The sequence below is a fragment of the Otolemur garnettii genome, unplaced genomic scaffold (genome assembly GCF_000181295.1).
Source record: "Otolemur garnettii isolate 467f Iridium unplaced genomic scaffold, OtoGar3 scaffold00172, whole genome shotgun sequence".
In the NCBI taxonomy this organism is placed as follows: Eukaryota; Metazoa; Chordata; class Mammalia; order Primates; family Galagidae; genus Otolemur; species Otolemur garnettii.
The window spans coordinates 1,776,920-1,791,570 of record NW_003852567.1 but is presented as its reverse complement, the minus strand read 5'-3'; the positions used below and the strand labels follow the sequence as shown (position 1 = coordinate 1,791,570).

Below are 14,651 nucleotides of genomic sequence, written 5' to 3'. Positions count from 1 at the left end.
AAAAAAAAAAAAGACCTTGGTCAGATTAGGTTGGTATGAAACTCAAGTATGTGGGAGGGGAGAAAAGAATAACTTCATGATACTTTGTAGGAAAGTCTCCAATGGTAACTCTCAAGTTTCTGTTTCATTAATGATTTGGGTGAATGCACAAAAATGAATGTAAGCTTGTCTGATCTGAACAATTAGGTAGGAATGGTGGAAGGGGCTTAGAGGTCATAGTTCAATTAGAACCAATGAAGAGATGTGGATACCTAAGTAGCATAGCATCCCAGACAAGGGAGGTAATAACCCACTACACTCTCCTGGAAGCACATTCAGAGACATGAATCGCCCAGGTCCCAAAGAAGGGTGATAATCTGGGGAAGGGACTGGCTGTCTGCATGGGGCTCATAGCATGGTCTGGAGTCCACAGACCTTGGTTTATTTTCTGGCTTTGCCACTTATTAGCTGTTTTTTTCTGAAATCTCAGTTTCCTCATCTGTAAAGACATTCTACCTGCTTTGCAAGACTGTTGTGACAACCCAAGACAACGTATTTATGGCCTCTGACATAGTACTTACATGCTACTGATCAATAAGTGGTGGCTATTGTTGTTATTAAAATGACATACCATGACTGATGGAGTCACCTGAGGAAGGGCTGACTTGGCAAAATGAGGCACTGTTCTCCTACAACAGAGAAGCTATTACCAGGTGCACAATTCCTTATGGCCAGAAGATAGTTAGGGTCATAGATAGAAGACCCAGGAAGCAGGTTTCAGGTAATTGGCTATTTGATCACAGAAAATGATCTGGGGAGTGTCAAGCTTGCCAGGTTGCTGCTGAGGGCAGAAGATTCCTGCTTTGGGTCAGAGAATAGGAGGATTAGCTGGGAACAAGATGAACATTTAAGACTGTGATTGTAAGACTTTGATGAATGTGCTCCTTGGTCAGTTTTCTGAGATAAACTTGGAGTGAGTTTGGGATATGGCAAAAGGCCCTTAAAGGGCAGTTCCCCAAATGCGACTTTATAGGGCTCTACTGCACTAGTCTGCGTGTTTCTCTGACACTATCCTGACCAGGAACTGGGTTAAATAATAATGTTTATTGTTGCATTTAGTCTTTTTTTTTTTTTTGAGACAGAGTTTCACTATGTCACCTTTGGTAGAGTGCTGTGGTGTCACAGCTCACAGAAACATCAAACTCTTGCACTCAAGTGATTCTCTTGCCTCAGCCTCCCAAGTAGCTGGGACTACAGGTGCCTGCCACAATGCCCAGCTATTTTTTGTTGCAGTTGTCATTGTTGGTTAGCTGGCCCGGGCCAGGTCCCAACCCTCCAACTTCAGTGTATGTGGCTGGTGCTGTAACCACTGTGCACAGACGCCAAGCCACATTTAGTCTTCACAGTAACCTTATGATGCTGACGCCATCATCTGCCCCTACTTTATTATAAGGACTCTGAGACTCAGAGATGTTAAATAACTTGCCCAAGTTTTCTAGCTGGTTCCTAATAGGTGGGTGGGTATAGGAATACAGGTCTGTGTGGCTCTAGAACACATCCTCTTAAGCACTGCCTGACATTGCTGCTTCTGGGAAATCTAATTTTGGGGAACATGGGACTGGCCTGTGACCCTCCCTGGAAGGCTGCCTACTCAGCTTGTTCACTCCTGCCACTTGTCCCAAACAATTTGGGCCTTTCTTATCAATCCCAAACTCTTTGTTCTCTTATTAACATGCCAGGTGATTCACCTTGTGGCTTTATGGGATTTTACATAATGATCTTTTTCATTCAAAATGAGTCATTTTTTCCTGATGTAAAACTTCCTGCTTTCTCTTTGGTCTGGGCAATGGGAAGGCCTTGGGATTAGGAGTTTCAATTCTACTTCATATTCCATGTGTAAAAACATGTCTCCCTCCACCCTTTTTGGGTCTCTGTGTCTCCTCAATCTTTGACTAGGTAAATGGTTGGACCAGGAGATCTCTGAGACATTTAATGGGAGTCTGGGTCCTTTCCTGAGTTGACAAAAACCTCTCTGTTCCCACCAAAGAAGCCTCCTACCTGCCCTTCTCTGTTCTCCCTCCAATATACTTCCTGGGCTCTCTTTAATGCCCTGTCTTATGCTCTATGTCTAAAACAACCTCAGAATGAAAGAGCATGAAGCAGGCTTTATCTAGAGGCCAGGTATATCAGCTCAGACCCTTTGTGCCACTTGTGAGGCAGAAGTTCCTAGAAGCAGGTAGTGAGGTGAGCTGGACCTTGAGGGAGGCAGAGATGCCTTTGCAGAGGTTTCTGGGATGGGCAGTGTGAGAGAGGCATTGCTGAACCAATTTCAAGTTTGGGCTGTGGCTCAGGGCATGCGTCCTTACCAGGAGCTGGCTTATGAGGACCTGTGGCTTCTTTATTCCCACAGAGTGATGATATCACCAAAGTGTCTCAAGCTGCTAAAATAGTGGAGCGGATGGTTAACCAGAATACATATGATGACATTGCTCAAGGTAAGTTTTGAAGAGCTAGAAACCACTATTATTGCCTGCATTAAAATTTCCTTATAAAAGGTTAGTATTTGAGTGTCTCACCCTATAGGTATAGGGAAGAAAACATAATCCCTCTTTCTCTGGATGTCACTAGGGAGATAAGACTTCACAGATCAACCATGAGCAATGGCATAAAAAACAGTAGGTAGAGTAATAAGATCTGACCACTGTGTAGCAAAAAACACCCACACTTTAGTGATCTACTGTCATCTTCCCATCAATCCCAGGAGGCAGTCAGAGCAGAGATGATTACACCTACTTTATATGTGAGGAAGATAGGGCCAAGGCCACCTGGCTAGTGAATGGCACAGAGAACCCAAATCTAGGGCTTAAGCTTCCCTTATTCTGTGTTCTGTCCTCTTACCCAGCCCAGCTTGGGAAGGCTATAAGTGCTTGAATGTATGGCATAGAGTGCTCTGGTATCTGTGAGTAGGGAGGAAGAAATGTGAGGGACAAGTAGGAGCTGTTAAGGAAGAGAGACTTAACAGCTGTTAAAGAAGTGAGGAGACTGAGCCAGATGCCAAGGGATAAGCAGAGTTTGAGAGGAAGGGTAGGTGAGGGAGGACATTTTGGGTAGGAGAGGGCTAGAACAGTAACTTGGTGGTAAAAAGGAATAGGAGTGGACTCTAGTGATAGGGGCAGTAGGCTCATTGACCTAAACAATAGCTTTGTGGGAAAGTGATGAGATTTTAGGCTGGAGAGGTGGTTGGAGCCAGTTTATGAAGGGCCTTGAATATCATGCCGGGAAACTAAGCTGAGGTTCAAGTATGGAGTGAGATGGGCCTTGCCACACCTGACCCAGCCTGTGTCATAGTTATAACAGTGAGAAATAAGCATCAACATTCATTGGAATGGCCTGTGTGCCAGGTATTGTGCTATGTAATTTAAATGTATTATTTTATTTTTTCCTGACAACCATACTGGAAGGTGAATACCATTCTTTATTATCTCCAGTTTAAAGATGAGACACTCAGGCAGGGACGATGCCACTTGTTCAAAATCACAGCTTGTGTGAGGTGTGAGTGGTAGAATCAGAACTCGAACACAGGCCCCTTGAACTGATAGTCTAGCACTTCACCACTAGGCTACAAAGCCACGGAACTGGAAGAGACATTTCAAATAAAAACCCTCAATAGATCTATCCTGGTGATTAATAATGGGGTGAAGAAAGAGATTGATTCAGAAATGCTTAGATCCAGGGGGCCTGGGAATTTGTGGTGTCTTTGACAGTGTCAGGGAAATGGAATCCTTCCCATGGCATGAACAGTACATTCCCAAGTGGCTTGTATTTCCCTAAGAGGTTGTGCATTTATTTGGAGCGGCTGCCTCCCCAGAGTTGGCAGCTCCTTGCTGCTGGCTGGTCTCCTTTGCTGACAGCCTAGGGCTCTTCTTAGTGACTTGATGCTCATTGCTCACCCATGGGACATAGAAACCAAGGCTGCCAAAACCAGCAGTCTAAACAAGCCCCCTTGTTATCATTCAGGCTGGAAAACGACCTTGAGTGCTTTTCAAAGCTGTCAAAGTACACAGCAGCTGTGAATGAATCTGTCACTTGCACAGCTTGGCTTTCTGAAAACCAGCCTCTGCAAGTGGCCCACCAAAGGGCTGCAAACCTGATTAATATCCATGGAGCAATTGGTCTTGGTGAACCACTTTCATTTATAAGAACACAATCACATAAAAATTCATTGAACTTTGATTTTTTTAATTGCATACTCTTTTCCCTTTGGGAAAATATAATCATGAAGAAGTGAAAATAGAGAAGTGTTGCTAATTAATCTCCACTCTGAAATGAGGTATTTTCAAAGATAACCAAAGCTGGGTAATATCGGATGTGATCAAGGCTCACACCTCTCTGAATCTTTTTTGTTATGAGAAATTTTTGAGGTGTGAGTGTAATCCCATAACCTCAAGGTGTGGGGCATTGTGGGAAAGGCTGGGGCAATGCCTGGCCATGTCTTTGGCTGTGTGGAATGAGATGATTCATTTTTTAAATGTTCACCCTTCAGTGGAAAAAAATACATAGAACCATATCACTTCTGTTGATCTACTTCATTTTATTCTATAAATAGTTGTTGGGTGTCTGCTTTGTGGCTGGCCCTGTGCTAGGCACTGGGGACATAGAGGTGAATGCTTCCTGCTCCCCAAGAGCTGTCTGGTGAGGGAGGCAGGCATAAGAATAAAGAGAGGCAACAAAGTGTAGCAGATGTTCCAGTAGAGGAGAGGAGAGGCAAAGAAACTGACTTTGCTGAAAAGGAAGTGAAGGCCTTACAGAGAAGAAGGGGTTTGATCTGGATCTGGAGTGAGTAGGAGTTTGCCAGGAAGAGGACATTTTAGACATGGAAAAAGCATGTAGAAAAACAAAGAAACGTGAGATAATGTGACACATTGGCACTATTTGATGTAGATGGTACATGAACAGCTAGCTAGAAATGATATGAAAGTAATAGCTAGGAACCTTGGTTTGACTAGGGAACCCCAAGAAAGGAGAGCCACTGAGGAGGTTTCATTTGGGGTGGGGAGAATGGTGTGGTGAGGTGATCTGTTTTTTCACTCTGGTAGCTCTGTGGAACATGGGCTGGAGGTAGGGAGGAAGGATGTTGTAATAATCCAGGTGATAGATATTGGAGCCTGAATCTGGGCAGTGGCTATGGGATTGGAAAGAAGTAAAATGATTAAAAAGATAATCAGTAGGAAAATATGAGAAATGATAGAGATCATTAAAGGATTTATCCAGGTTTCTTGTTTGAGACAAGTAGAAGGATGATATTTCTACTTAAGAAACATTTCCTTAGAGAAAATCAGAGGCAGAGACAGTTTTGAGGGCAGCAGATGAAGTTGACTTCAGGGGGATCCAGTCAGCTTCATTATAATGAGACTTGGCAGTGAATATGAAGAGGGGCGGCATTTTATGGATTTAAGAGGCAGAATGGATAGAACTGTTAATCAGCCCTTGGCAGCTGAACATTGAAATTTGCTCTCATCTTAGTCGTCTGAAATTCTAGGGCAACTCTTGGGGACAGGGGCTGCAAACCTGGGATTTTATCCATGTGGACATAGCTGCTTTATTGTAGTTTACCTCCTACAATAATAACAATGACAGTAACCATAGCTAACACATAGAGCTTACTATGTGTCAGAGTATATAAGTTCTTTGCATATATTACCTTAATTACTATATCCCTACAGCAGTCATCTGAGAGAGACACTGTTAATATTCCCGCTCTAAAATACAAAGGTTCGCTGTTTTGCCCACGGGGATACAGACAATAAGTGGTAGACCTGGCTTTGCCTTAAAGTGGCAGTCCCACATCTGACTTTGCCTGTGTGTGTTTAAGATTTTAAGTACTATGAGGATGCTGCTGACGAATACCGAGACCAGGAGGGGACCCTGCTGCCGCTCTGGAAATTCCAAAATGACAAAGCCAAGCGCCTCGCGGTCACCGCCCTCTGCTGGTGAGTATAGGTATTACAGCAGACCCTGAGCGCCCCATCACAAGCCAAGCCCAGAGTAGCTTTTAACTATCTTGAGTGTAATATGTGGCAGTATGAGAAAAATAGAATTCTTATGAGATTACAAGATCATCTGAGATCGCCCAGTTGGTGAAGGCCTACACTGGAAAGTAGATATCTGCAGTGCAGTTAGGTACCAGTGCCCTTGTCTGTTGGAGCGCCATATTCATTTCTAGTGCCAATGGGTTCATGTTTCTTTTACAGGAATCCGAAGTACAGGGATCTTTTTGCAGTGGGACATGGCTCCTGTAAGTGATCTGGCTATTCATTATTTGCTCGTGCAAACAGGAAACACTAAGTACCTGCTCTGTGCAGAGCTCTTTGCCAGGTGTGAGGAATGCAAAGATGACTAGAACATAGTCACCAGTGATTAGTTCTGGGTAAAGGATTAGGCTGAATATGCCATCAGAACCTTGAAGGAGTTATTCTGGTGAAGGAGGGGAGAACACTTCTGGCAGAGGGAGCCATATACGCAAAGGTCTGGAGGCATGAGAGATATGACAGGAAATGAAGCTGTCAAAGGGGCCAGGGTCAGCCATCAAGGGAATTTGTAAGCCATTCCAAGAAAACTTGGACCTTCTCCTGAGGGGAAACCATTGAAAGAATTCAAGGACAGGGACATGACTACTATAAGGTGGAACTGTAGGCATAAGAGTGGAGACTGGGAAAGTGGTTAGGAAGACTGGTGCAGGCTTCCCAAGAAGAGATGGCTGGATCTCACCACCATAGCCGTGGAGCAGGGATAGAGGCCCCCTTGCCCTCATCAGGCCTCCTCATCAGCCATTCCTGATCAGTTGCGGGGGAGAGAGAAGCAAGGGCTTGAAGTTCATTCCTTGGCCCCTGAGCCCTGGGAGACCACTGCTATCCAGAGTGTCCATGCCCCTGCCAGTTACACACCTGCAGCAGGAAGGTAACTGTGTCTGGACAGTTTTCTTTCCCTTCACATTTCTTGGTTCCAGCAGAAGCCCCTACCACTGTGCTAGCCTGGAAGTTCCCCCTTCCTGACAGGAGAGGGCCCTATACTTCGTACTACTTGCAGCTCCCAATGCTAACAGCTTGTTCTCTGGCTGGGAGGATCAGCTTCTGCAAACAGAAAAACCTTTCCATTCTCCAAGCTGCTGCTGGCTGGCAAGCTTACAAGCTCCTGGTCTCTGCCCCTCAGACCGCCTGGCCGCCCATTCTTTGACCAGGGCTAGGGAAGGGGAGGGAGAGGAGGAGTTGGTGTTTGTCATTCCTCTCAGGGAGGAGACTTTGGCACTGCTCCCAGTCTTGTGGTCTGCGCTGCCTTTGAGGATGCCCTAAATGCCTGCATTGTGTCCCCACTCCTGAGGGTGGGCTGCTGCCAAATGGGAAGCACCCTCCCCCTCTGGCAGGGAGCTAGCACATTCCTCCCCCTGTGCTGTAGCTACTGGGCCTGGAACAGGGCCTGGGGATTGGGCAGGTTCCCTAAGGAGTGGGTGTGGACCCCCTGTGAGTCTGCTGTCAGCCCAGGCTCTCTGCCTAGAACTGAGGTGGAGGTCTGGGGGACTCCCCAGGAGGTGGGAGGAGAAACTTCAGTTTTAGCCCACCCTCCTCCCACCCAGGGTCAGAAGCAAGGCCAGCTGGTTGGAGTCATACTGAGGGCTGGGGCAGCCTTAGTCAGGAGCTATACAGAAGAGTGACTTACCTCTCACAGATATGACAAGTCTGGTAACCTCCCCTGGTCAGTCATTTACCCAGGAAGCGTCTCTATGTCCTTTGTTGGTCCTTTTAGTGACACACACATGCATGACTGCTGCCCATGGTCAGCACAGACCTTTTCCTTCAGGTCACTCCCAAGCGGTGTACCTGGAGCCAGAAGCCTCTTTGAGCCTTCTCAAAGGTTTCCTCATTGGTGATATGGAGAGCCTGGCAACTTGCCAGGCCTCCATCCCAGGGCTGTTATGAGGCACACTTGAGAGAAGAGAAGGAAATGTGCCCTGCACACTGGGGGAACCACCTACATATAAAGGACGGTTGTTGCTGAGTTGTCTGTCATTTTTTCCTCTAGCTTTCCTGCAGCACCCTCAGGGACCTGAGCAGAGAAAATGGGGTGTGTAGACAGAAGGGAATCTCTCTTAGGGAGCAAGAATCAGTGGCATCCACAGAGGTATTTGCTGTTGCTGTCACTGGCTTGGGAGTTGTTGGTTTTCAGATAAGCATCTGAAAAGCATCTATTCTTCAGATCCTTGCATATCTCAGAACCACCTGCAGAGGCCTGAGAAGAGGCAGGCTGGGCTGGGACTCAGAAAGGCCCCCACATCCACTTCTGAGGTCACTTCTGGGAGTCCCATGCTCTTGAGCACCCAGGTGCCTCTATGGAAGAAAGAAGGCACAGCTGAGGCAGGCAGGCACCCTAGTTGCTGGCTGGGGCCATTGTGAGAAGCAGCTGGTCTTACCAGCATCCATCACACTGTCTTTGGAAGCTCCCAGATACAGATCTCCCATAATCAGATTTTGCCTCATGTAGACAAACACTGGAATAAGAATTTGGGTTTATTGTTGAGTTTGACCCCGATGAGCTCAGTCCAGACCTCATAAACCTCCTTTAGCTTGGAATTCCCAGGTATTTATTCTGTAATCTACCCAAATAAAACTTTGGCAGAGGTAGGTATATATCCTAGGAAGGACTATAGCCGGTCCTCCATTTTGGGGACAGATAAGACTTGTTGGAGCCAGGCCAGGAGCAAAAAGATGAGAAAAAGGAAGTCTAGGTAATTGCCTGTAACAGAAGCATCCCCACATGCCCCCTCTGTGGCTTCTGGGTACTAGTGGTGGGGATGTCAGCATCCTCAAAAGGGCAGAAAATAAGCAGAGACTGGAGCTGGGTTCCATGTCCCCAGAAGAGTAGAGAAAGCACTAGCAGCAAGTGAAAGTAGTGGAGGAGGGTTGGAGGGCAATGGTAGCTAGTTCAGGAAGAGTTAGCCTTGGGACTGCTGGGATACAATTATGTCAGCCTGTTGGGCTAAGGGCTTTTTTCTAGCCCATTAGTCAGTTCATGGCAAGGAAGTAGGAGCACCTCATGGTCTGCCAGGCAGGGATGGTAGAACAGATTCTGGATGCTCTGTGTGGTTCTGAGGCTATCACACGGGAAATGAGGCAGGAAGCTTCACAGTGAGCCACATATTGGAAGGGCAGGGGAGCTACCTGTCCCTCAACCCACCTTCCCTCTGGGGACAGCACCCTCAAAAGGGGCCAACATCAGGCCCTACGGCCCAGTGCTAAACCCATTTCCACTCTGTCCCACTACATTGTGGCCCATCCCTCAGCCTGCCCAGGCCAGAGATACACTTGTAGGGATTTAAATCTTTCCTGATCATTTATTTGTCAGCTTCACTAATTAAGCAGTGTTAATTTCATTTACTGAAAATGGAAATTCATCCACCTCATTTCTCCCTGTTCATCCTCCACATACAAAATCCATCACTCCTTAGCTGCAGGCTGCATAAAATTTACAGGACTAATTATGTTGTCAGGTCTCTTTGTAAATATAGTCCATAAAGGCCACTGTGCTTGCTGGGTTGTAGTGCAAGGGCATTCCTGTTGTTAGTTTAATTACTGGTTAGTTATTTAGGTTCTCAAATGTTTGTCTCATTTTCCCTAAATCAAATTAAATGTCCCGCCTGATGTATTCTGTCTCTAAGGCCTTGCTCTTATTTTCACACTGTTTAAATATGACTTCTAATCAAATGAGAGTGCCTGGGAAAGTTGAGCTGCCTGGGAAGTTGAGCCCAGCTTGGCACCATGGCCTCTGGTCCATGCTTGAGGCTTGGAACCCTCTAGCAACTGATATTCTTTGGGGTAACCTTGGGCTTGTCCCCTGCCTTTGGAAACTGTGAAAATGCTAACACAAAGGACATTTCTGTTCCTAGAATCCAAGGTGGCAATGCTGGGATGTGGGAAACTGAGGGAGGGTTTCGTTATTGTAATCAGAAGAGCTGAGTATCATTGCATCTGGCCCTCTGGCTTCTAGAGGGGCTGCTTTCAAGCCATCCCAGAAAAAAAGTGCCATTGATAGGACTCCCTCAGATTCCTTAAAGTGGAGTTTGAGTCAACTTTCCTTAAATGCCTACTATATTAGTTTCCTGTTGTTGCTGTAACAAATTGGCATAAACATAATAGCTTAAAACAACGCACATTTATTCTTACAGTTGTGGGGGTCAGGTTTCACCGAGCCAAAATCAGGTGTCTGCAGGCCTGAGTTCCTTCTGGACGCTCTAGGGGAGCGTTTATTTCTTTGGCTTTTTTAGCTTCTAGAGGCAGCACACATTCCACAGCTTGGGGCCCTCTTCCAGCAAGCAATCGCATCAGTCTGACATCTGTTTCTGTGGTCACATCTCCTCCTCTGCTCTCCTGCCTCTCTCTTTCCCTTATAAGAACTCTTGTGATTATATTGAGTCCATCCAGATAATCTAGGATAATCTCATCTCAAAGTTTTTAACTTAATCACATCCTTGAAGTCCCTTTTGCCGGCAAAGTGACATATTTATAGTTCTGGGGATTAGAATGTGGACTTCTTTGTCGGGGGTGGTGGTAGGGGCATTATTCTGTCTACCAATGCCCCCTCCAAGTGCTTCTTGCATGATTTAATAAGGGAGTCATTAACCAGCTGCTGCCTTGGAGCCAGTCCTGGGCTGGACTCATTCAAGACACCACAGTAAAAGAGGGAGCCTGCTGTCAGAGGCTGTCTGGGATCATTATCTCTGCAGCTTGGCATCTACTTCTTCTTGACCACTGACCTGGTGTTAGCCTGATTCTCCAACATGCTCTCTGCCTACCTCACTCTCCCCGAATCCCAAGTAGGAGCCCAGGGTTCTCCTGACAGTGGAATACTCCAAAGTGACCCCGCCATGATCAAGAGCTGTTAACTGCTGGCAGGGTTAGAGTTGTGGGGCTGAGGTCCCCACTGATGGTTGCTAGTTCAAGCCATGTTCCTCATTGGGCACCATTCTGTCAGGGTGCTGGCAGAGTCATCTGAGGGCAATTAGAGCTTTGGTCTGAGGGTTTCCTATTCTCCTTTCCTGGTAGCACTGGTCATGAACACTCTGTGCACACATGTAGGGGTAGGGACTCTTGGAGTTTGTCTAGAGCAATGGTTCTCAACCTTCCTAATGCCACGGCCCTTTAATAGAGTTCCTGTGGGTCGCGACCCACAGGTTGAGAACCGCTGGTCTAGAGAAAGTGAATCACACTGCTGTCTTTCCAAGGCCAAATCCTGGGTCACAGTAAGAGCAAATGCGAGGATCATGCCCACCATTGCCACTTGGTGCAACAAGGAGAGCGTCAGTGTCCTTGGCATGAGCATTAGTCACCCGCCCACTCATTCATTCACTGTTTTATTCACCCACTCACTTGCCTGCTTACCTATTCACCCTTTGTCAGTCTTGATTGGCAGCCGAAGATGGATTAAAATCAAGAGCATCAGTGGCTCACCTCTGACCTGGCAGTTAGCATGTTGATTATGCACTCACCTGTAAGGTCTGGCTCACTCATAAGACTAGGGTCTGCTAAGGGAAGACCCATGTCTCAGGTAGTGTCTCTGTCCCTGCAGGAGCCACCCCAGGGTGAGGCCCAGATCAGATGTGCAGGATTTGCTGGATGAACAAAAAGAGCTAAAGAGACTTTCACACTGTCCTGGTCAAACCCTTCATGATCTAGGTGGGAAGGAGGACACTTCCCTCAGACATCTGCACAGCTTTCCTTTGGAAAGTCAGCCCTCAGGGTCACACTGAAGCCCCACAGAGTGACTTACTGCCAGCTTTTCCTCACCCACATTAAGGCCAGCTCAGGGTTTGAGATGGAGCCAGGCCCAGGGTCACCCAGCTTTGGCTCCAGGGAATCCAGAAACCCCCAAGCCCCTCCTGTTTGCCTGGGAGGATCACTTTCCCCAAAGCAGATGTATCTTCCTTCCTGAACCACTGCATGCCCTCCTCTTGGCTCAGGCTGGACACTGGCACCTTTACCCCAGAGGCAGCCCCCTTCTTAAATGTGTGGCTTCCCTTGCAAGTGATCAGGAAAGGAGTTCCTGAGTGTCAGAGCTGACAAGGATTAGGTCCCACAGAGTAGGTGGGCTTCTGCATAGAATACCATTTGCCACAGCTCCAGCTGTACCCTTCTAAAGCTAGTCTGGCTCCTGGCAGCTCCTCATTACCAGTCAGAAAACAGATTGGTGTTTGCAGACTGCCTAGGAAGGGTATACCTGGGATCTGGTGGTAGATAAGCTCATCCTTTGAGCCCAGGGGCTGGACTCAGATTGTCCCTGAGCTTAGCCCAGTCACTTACTCTCTTAAGTAAGAGATACCCTTAGAAATAGGAGAGAATAACCCAGCAAAACTAGTCAAGTTGGGGCTCCTATTCTCCTACCTATTGGCTTCACATCTCAGGACAGCCATTTTGTTAAGAGGTGGTCCTCTCAGGACCACTGGTATGACTGGTACCAGCTTAGAGGCTAAGAAAATGGGTGCAAGAAGAGGCCCTGCCAGTGAAGAAGGTAACCTTGGAGCAGGGAGGGAGGGGAAGATCCTCATGTTGACCAAATGCTGCCTTAGTACAGGGCCCCCAAGATGGAGGGCTGCAGTAGCCTTCCACCTCTCCAAGTCTGGCTCCTTTGACCTTGGGAAGAAGCTGGGAGGACTGGGCTAGTGGCAGGATTGCTGGTCTTGAGGGCTGGGACTGTTCAGTGGCCACATCTCAGGAAGGGTGCCAAGCATGCAAAATATGAAAGAGTAGGAGGTGCTCCTTTGACATATGCAGGTAGAGAGGAGGACCTTTGCTAAGGGTCCACTGATGAGCACCAGTGGGCCTGTGGCAGCCTAACTGGCTGCCCTAGGACTTCTGGCGCTGGGGAGATGCCTAGAGCTAGGGCTTAGGTTGCAACTGGGACTGTGGAGCCAGAGGGTATGAGGAGATGCTCATAGATGGCTAGTTTGGGAATTATTATGGACAATTCCATGTTAGTTCAAGCTTAACTCATCCTTGGCTGGGGGCAAGGCATGTGAGCATTATCCAGGCATCTATAGGGCAGCAGCCTGCCCCTGGGCTGGGCATCTGAATGCCCTCCAATAGTACTGCTCCTTCCTAACCCCACACATTCTTCACTTAGTAATTCTTTGAGCCTGTGTCCCTTTTTCCTGTACCTCAGGGAAAATAAAAATAGTCTTGGTCCCCTTTACTGGTTGTTGTATTCTTCTATGAACTCTGAGAAGGGACAAACCAAGTCTCATAATTCTATTTCTCAGACTGAGAAGATGAAGCCCAGAGAGGAATCCTGCACTCTCTGACAGAGGCAGAGTAGGGCAGGGCTTGCCCTTCTGGTGGGGTAGGGCCTAGGGGTACCCCCTAGCAGGGCAGTTGGATTTGCCAACTGTAGCCACCCATCTTCCCCGGGTAGATGACTTCATGAAGCAGAGCCGAGGCATGCTGCTGCTCTACAGCATGAAGAACCCCAGCTTCCCAGAATACATCTTCAGCAGTGACAGCGGCATCATGTGTCTCGACATTCATGTGGACCACCCCTACCTGGTGGTAGTGGGCCACTATGACGGCAATGTGGCCATTTACAACCTCAAGAAGCCTCAGTCTCAGCCCTCCTTCCGCAGCACAGCCAAGTCTGGCAAGCACACAGACCCTGTATGGCAGGTCAGCCTCAAACCAGGATGGGTAAAGTGGGGATGGGAGTGAGATATGGGCCTGAGAGCCACTGAGAAGAGAACTCAGGGCCTGGGGCCACAGGCAAGGATATGGATATGACTGGTACCAGCTTAGAGGCTAAGAAGATGGGTGCAAGAAGAGGCATGGAAGGGCATTAGGTAGAAATCAGGAGGTAAGAGTGTGTCCAGTAAGAGCTAGGATCTGCTACCCCAGAGCTCCCATCCGGAGGGCCCTGTCCGTCTGCCAAGGATTTCTTAGGTATGGCGATAAGTAACTCAGAGGCCTTAACTGGAAGCCTCTAGGCCTGACAGGCTCCAGCTGAATAAAGTTGACCCTTAAATAGCATAGTATTAGGGGTGCTGATGTCCTGTGCTATTGAAAATCTTTGTATAACTTTTGACTCCCCCCAAACCTTAACTACTGATAGCCTGCTATTGACCAGAAGCCCTCTTCATAACATTAATAGCCAATAGTTCGTATATCTATTATAGTAAGCTAGAGAAAAGAAAATGTTATGAAGAAAATTGGAAGGCCAATGACCAATAGAAAAGAGCAATACATCCTGGAGATGCAGAGAAGCCAATGAAAGACTTGCAACCAATTTCAAACAGAATATTTATACTACTGCAGACCTTTGAGTCTCCATCTCTCTCAGCTTTTGTCCTTCATGAGAGGGACCCACTTCCAACTCTCTTTGGAAGTCCTCTAAACTGTCTCTTTGTTCTTCCTAAATAAAATGTCTCTTTGTTATCCTAAAAAAAAAAAAAGAAAGAAAGAAAGAAAGAAAATTATAAGGAAGAGAAAATATATTTACTGTTCATTAAGTGGAAGTGAATCATCATAAAGGTCTTTACCCTTGTCTTCATGTTGAGCAGGCTGAGAAAGAACAGGGAGAGAAGGGATTGGTCTTGCTGGTTTAGGGGTGGCAGAGGTGGAAGAAAATCTGTATATAAATGG

The 14,651-nt window shown here is 47.0% G+C and overlaps 1 protein-coding gene across 2 annotated transcripts in view; it reads left to right on the top strand.

Moving 5' to 3' along the window:
- DNAI1 (dynein axonemal intermediate chain 1) overlaps positions 1-14,651 on the top strand; it is a 59,760-nt gene that overhangs the window by 32,529 nt on the left and 12,580 nt on the right. For both annotated transcript variants that reach the window (XM_003800272.2, XM_012811657.1), the window contains 4 exons: positions 2,390-2,474; positions 5,852-5,969; positions 6,231-6,274; positions 13,435-13,682. In XM_003800272.2, coding sequence (XP_003800320.1) covers positions 2,390-2,474; positions 5,852-5,969; positions 6,231-6,274; positions 13,435-13,682 — 495 coding nt within the window. The remainder of the gene's footprint in view (positions 1-2,389; positions 2,475-5,851; positions 5,970-6,230; positions 6,275-13,434; positions 13,683-14,651) is intronic.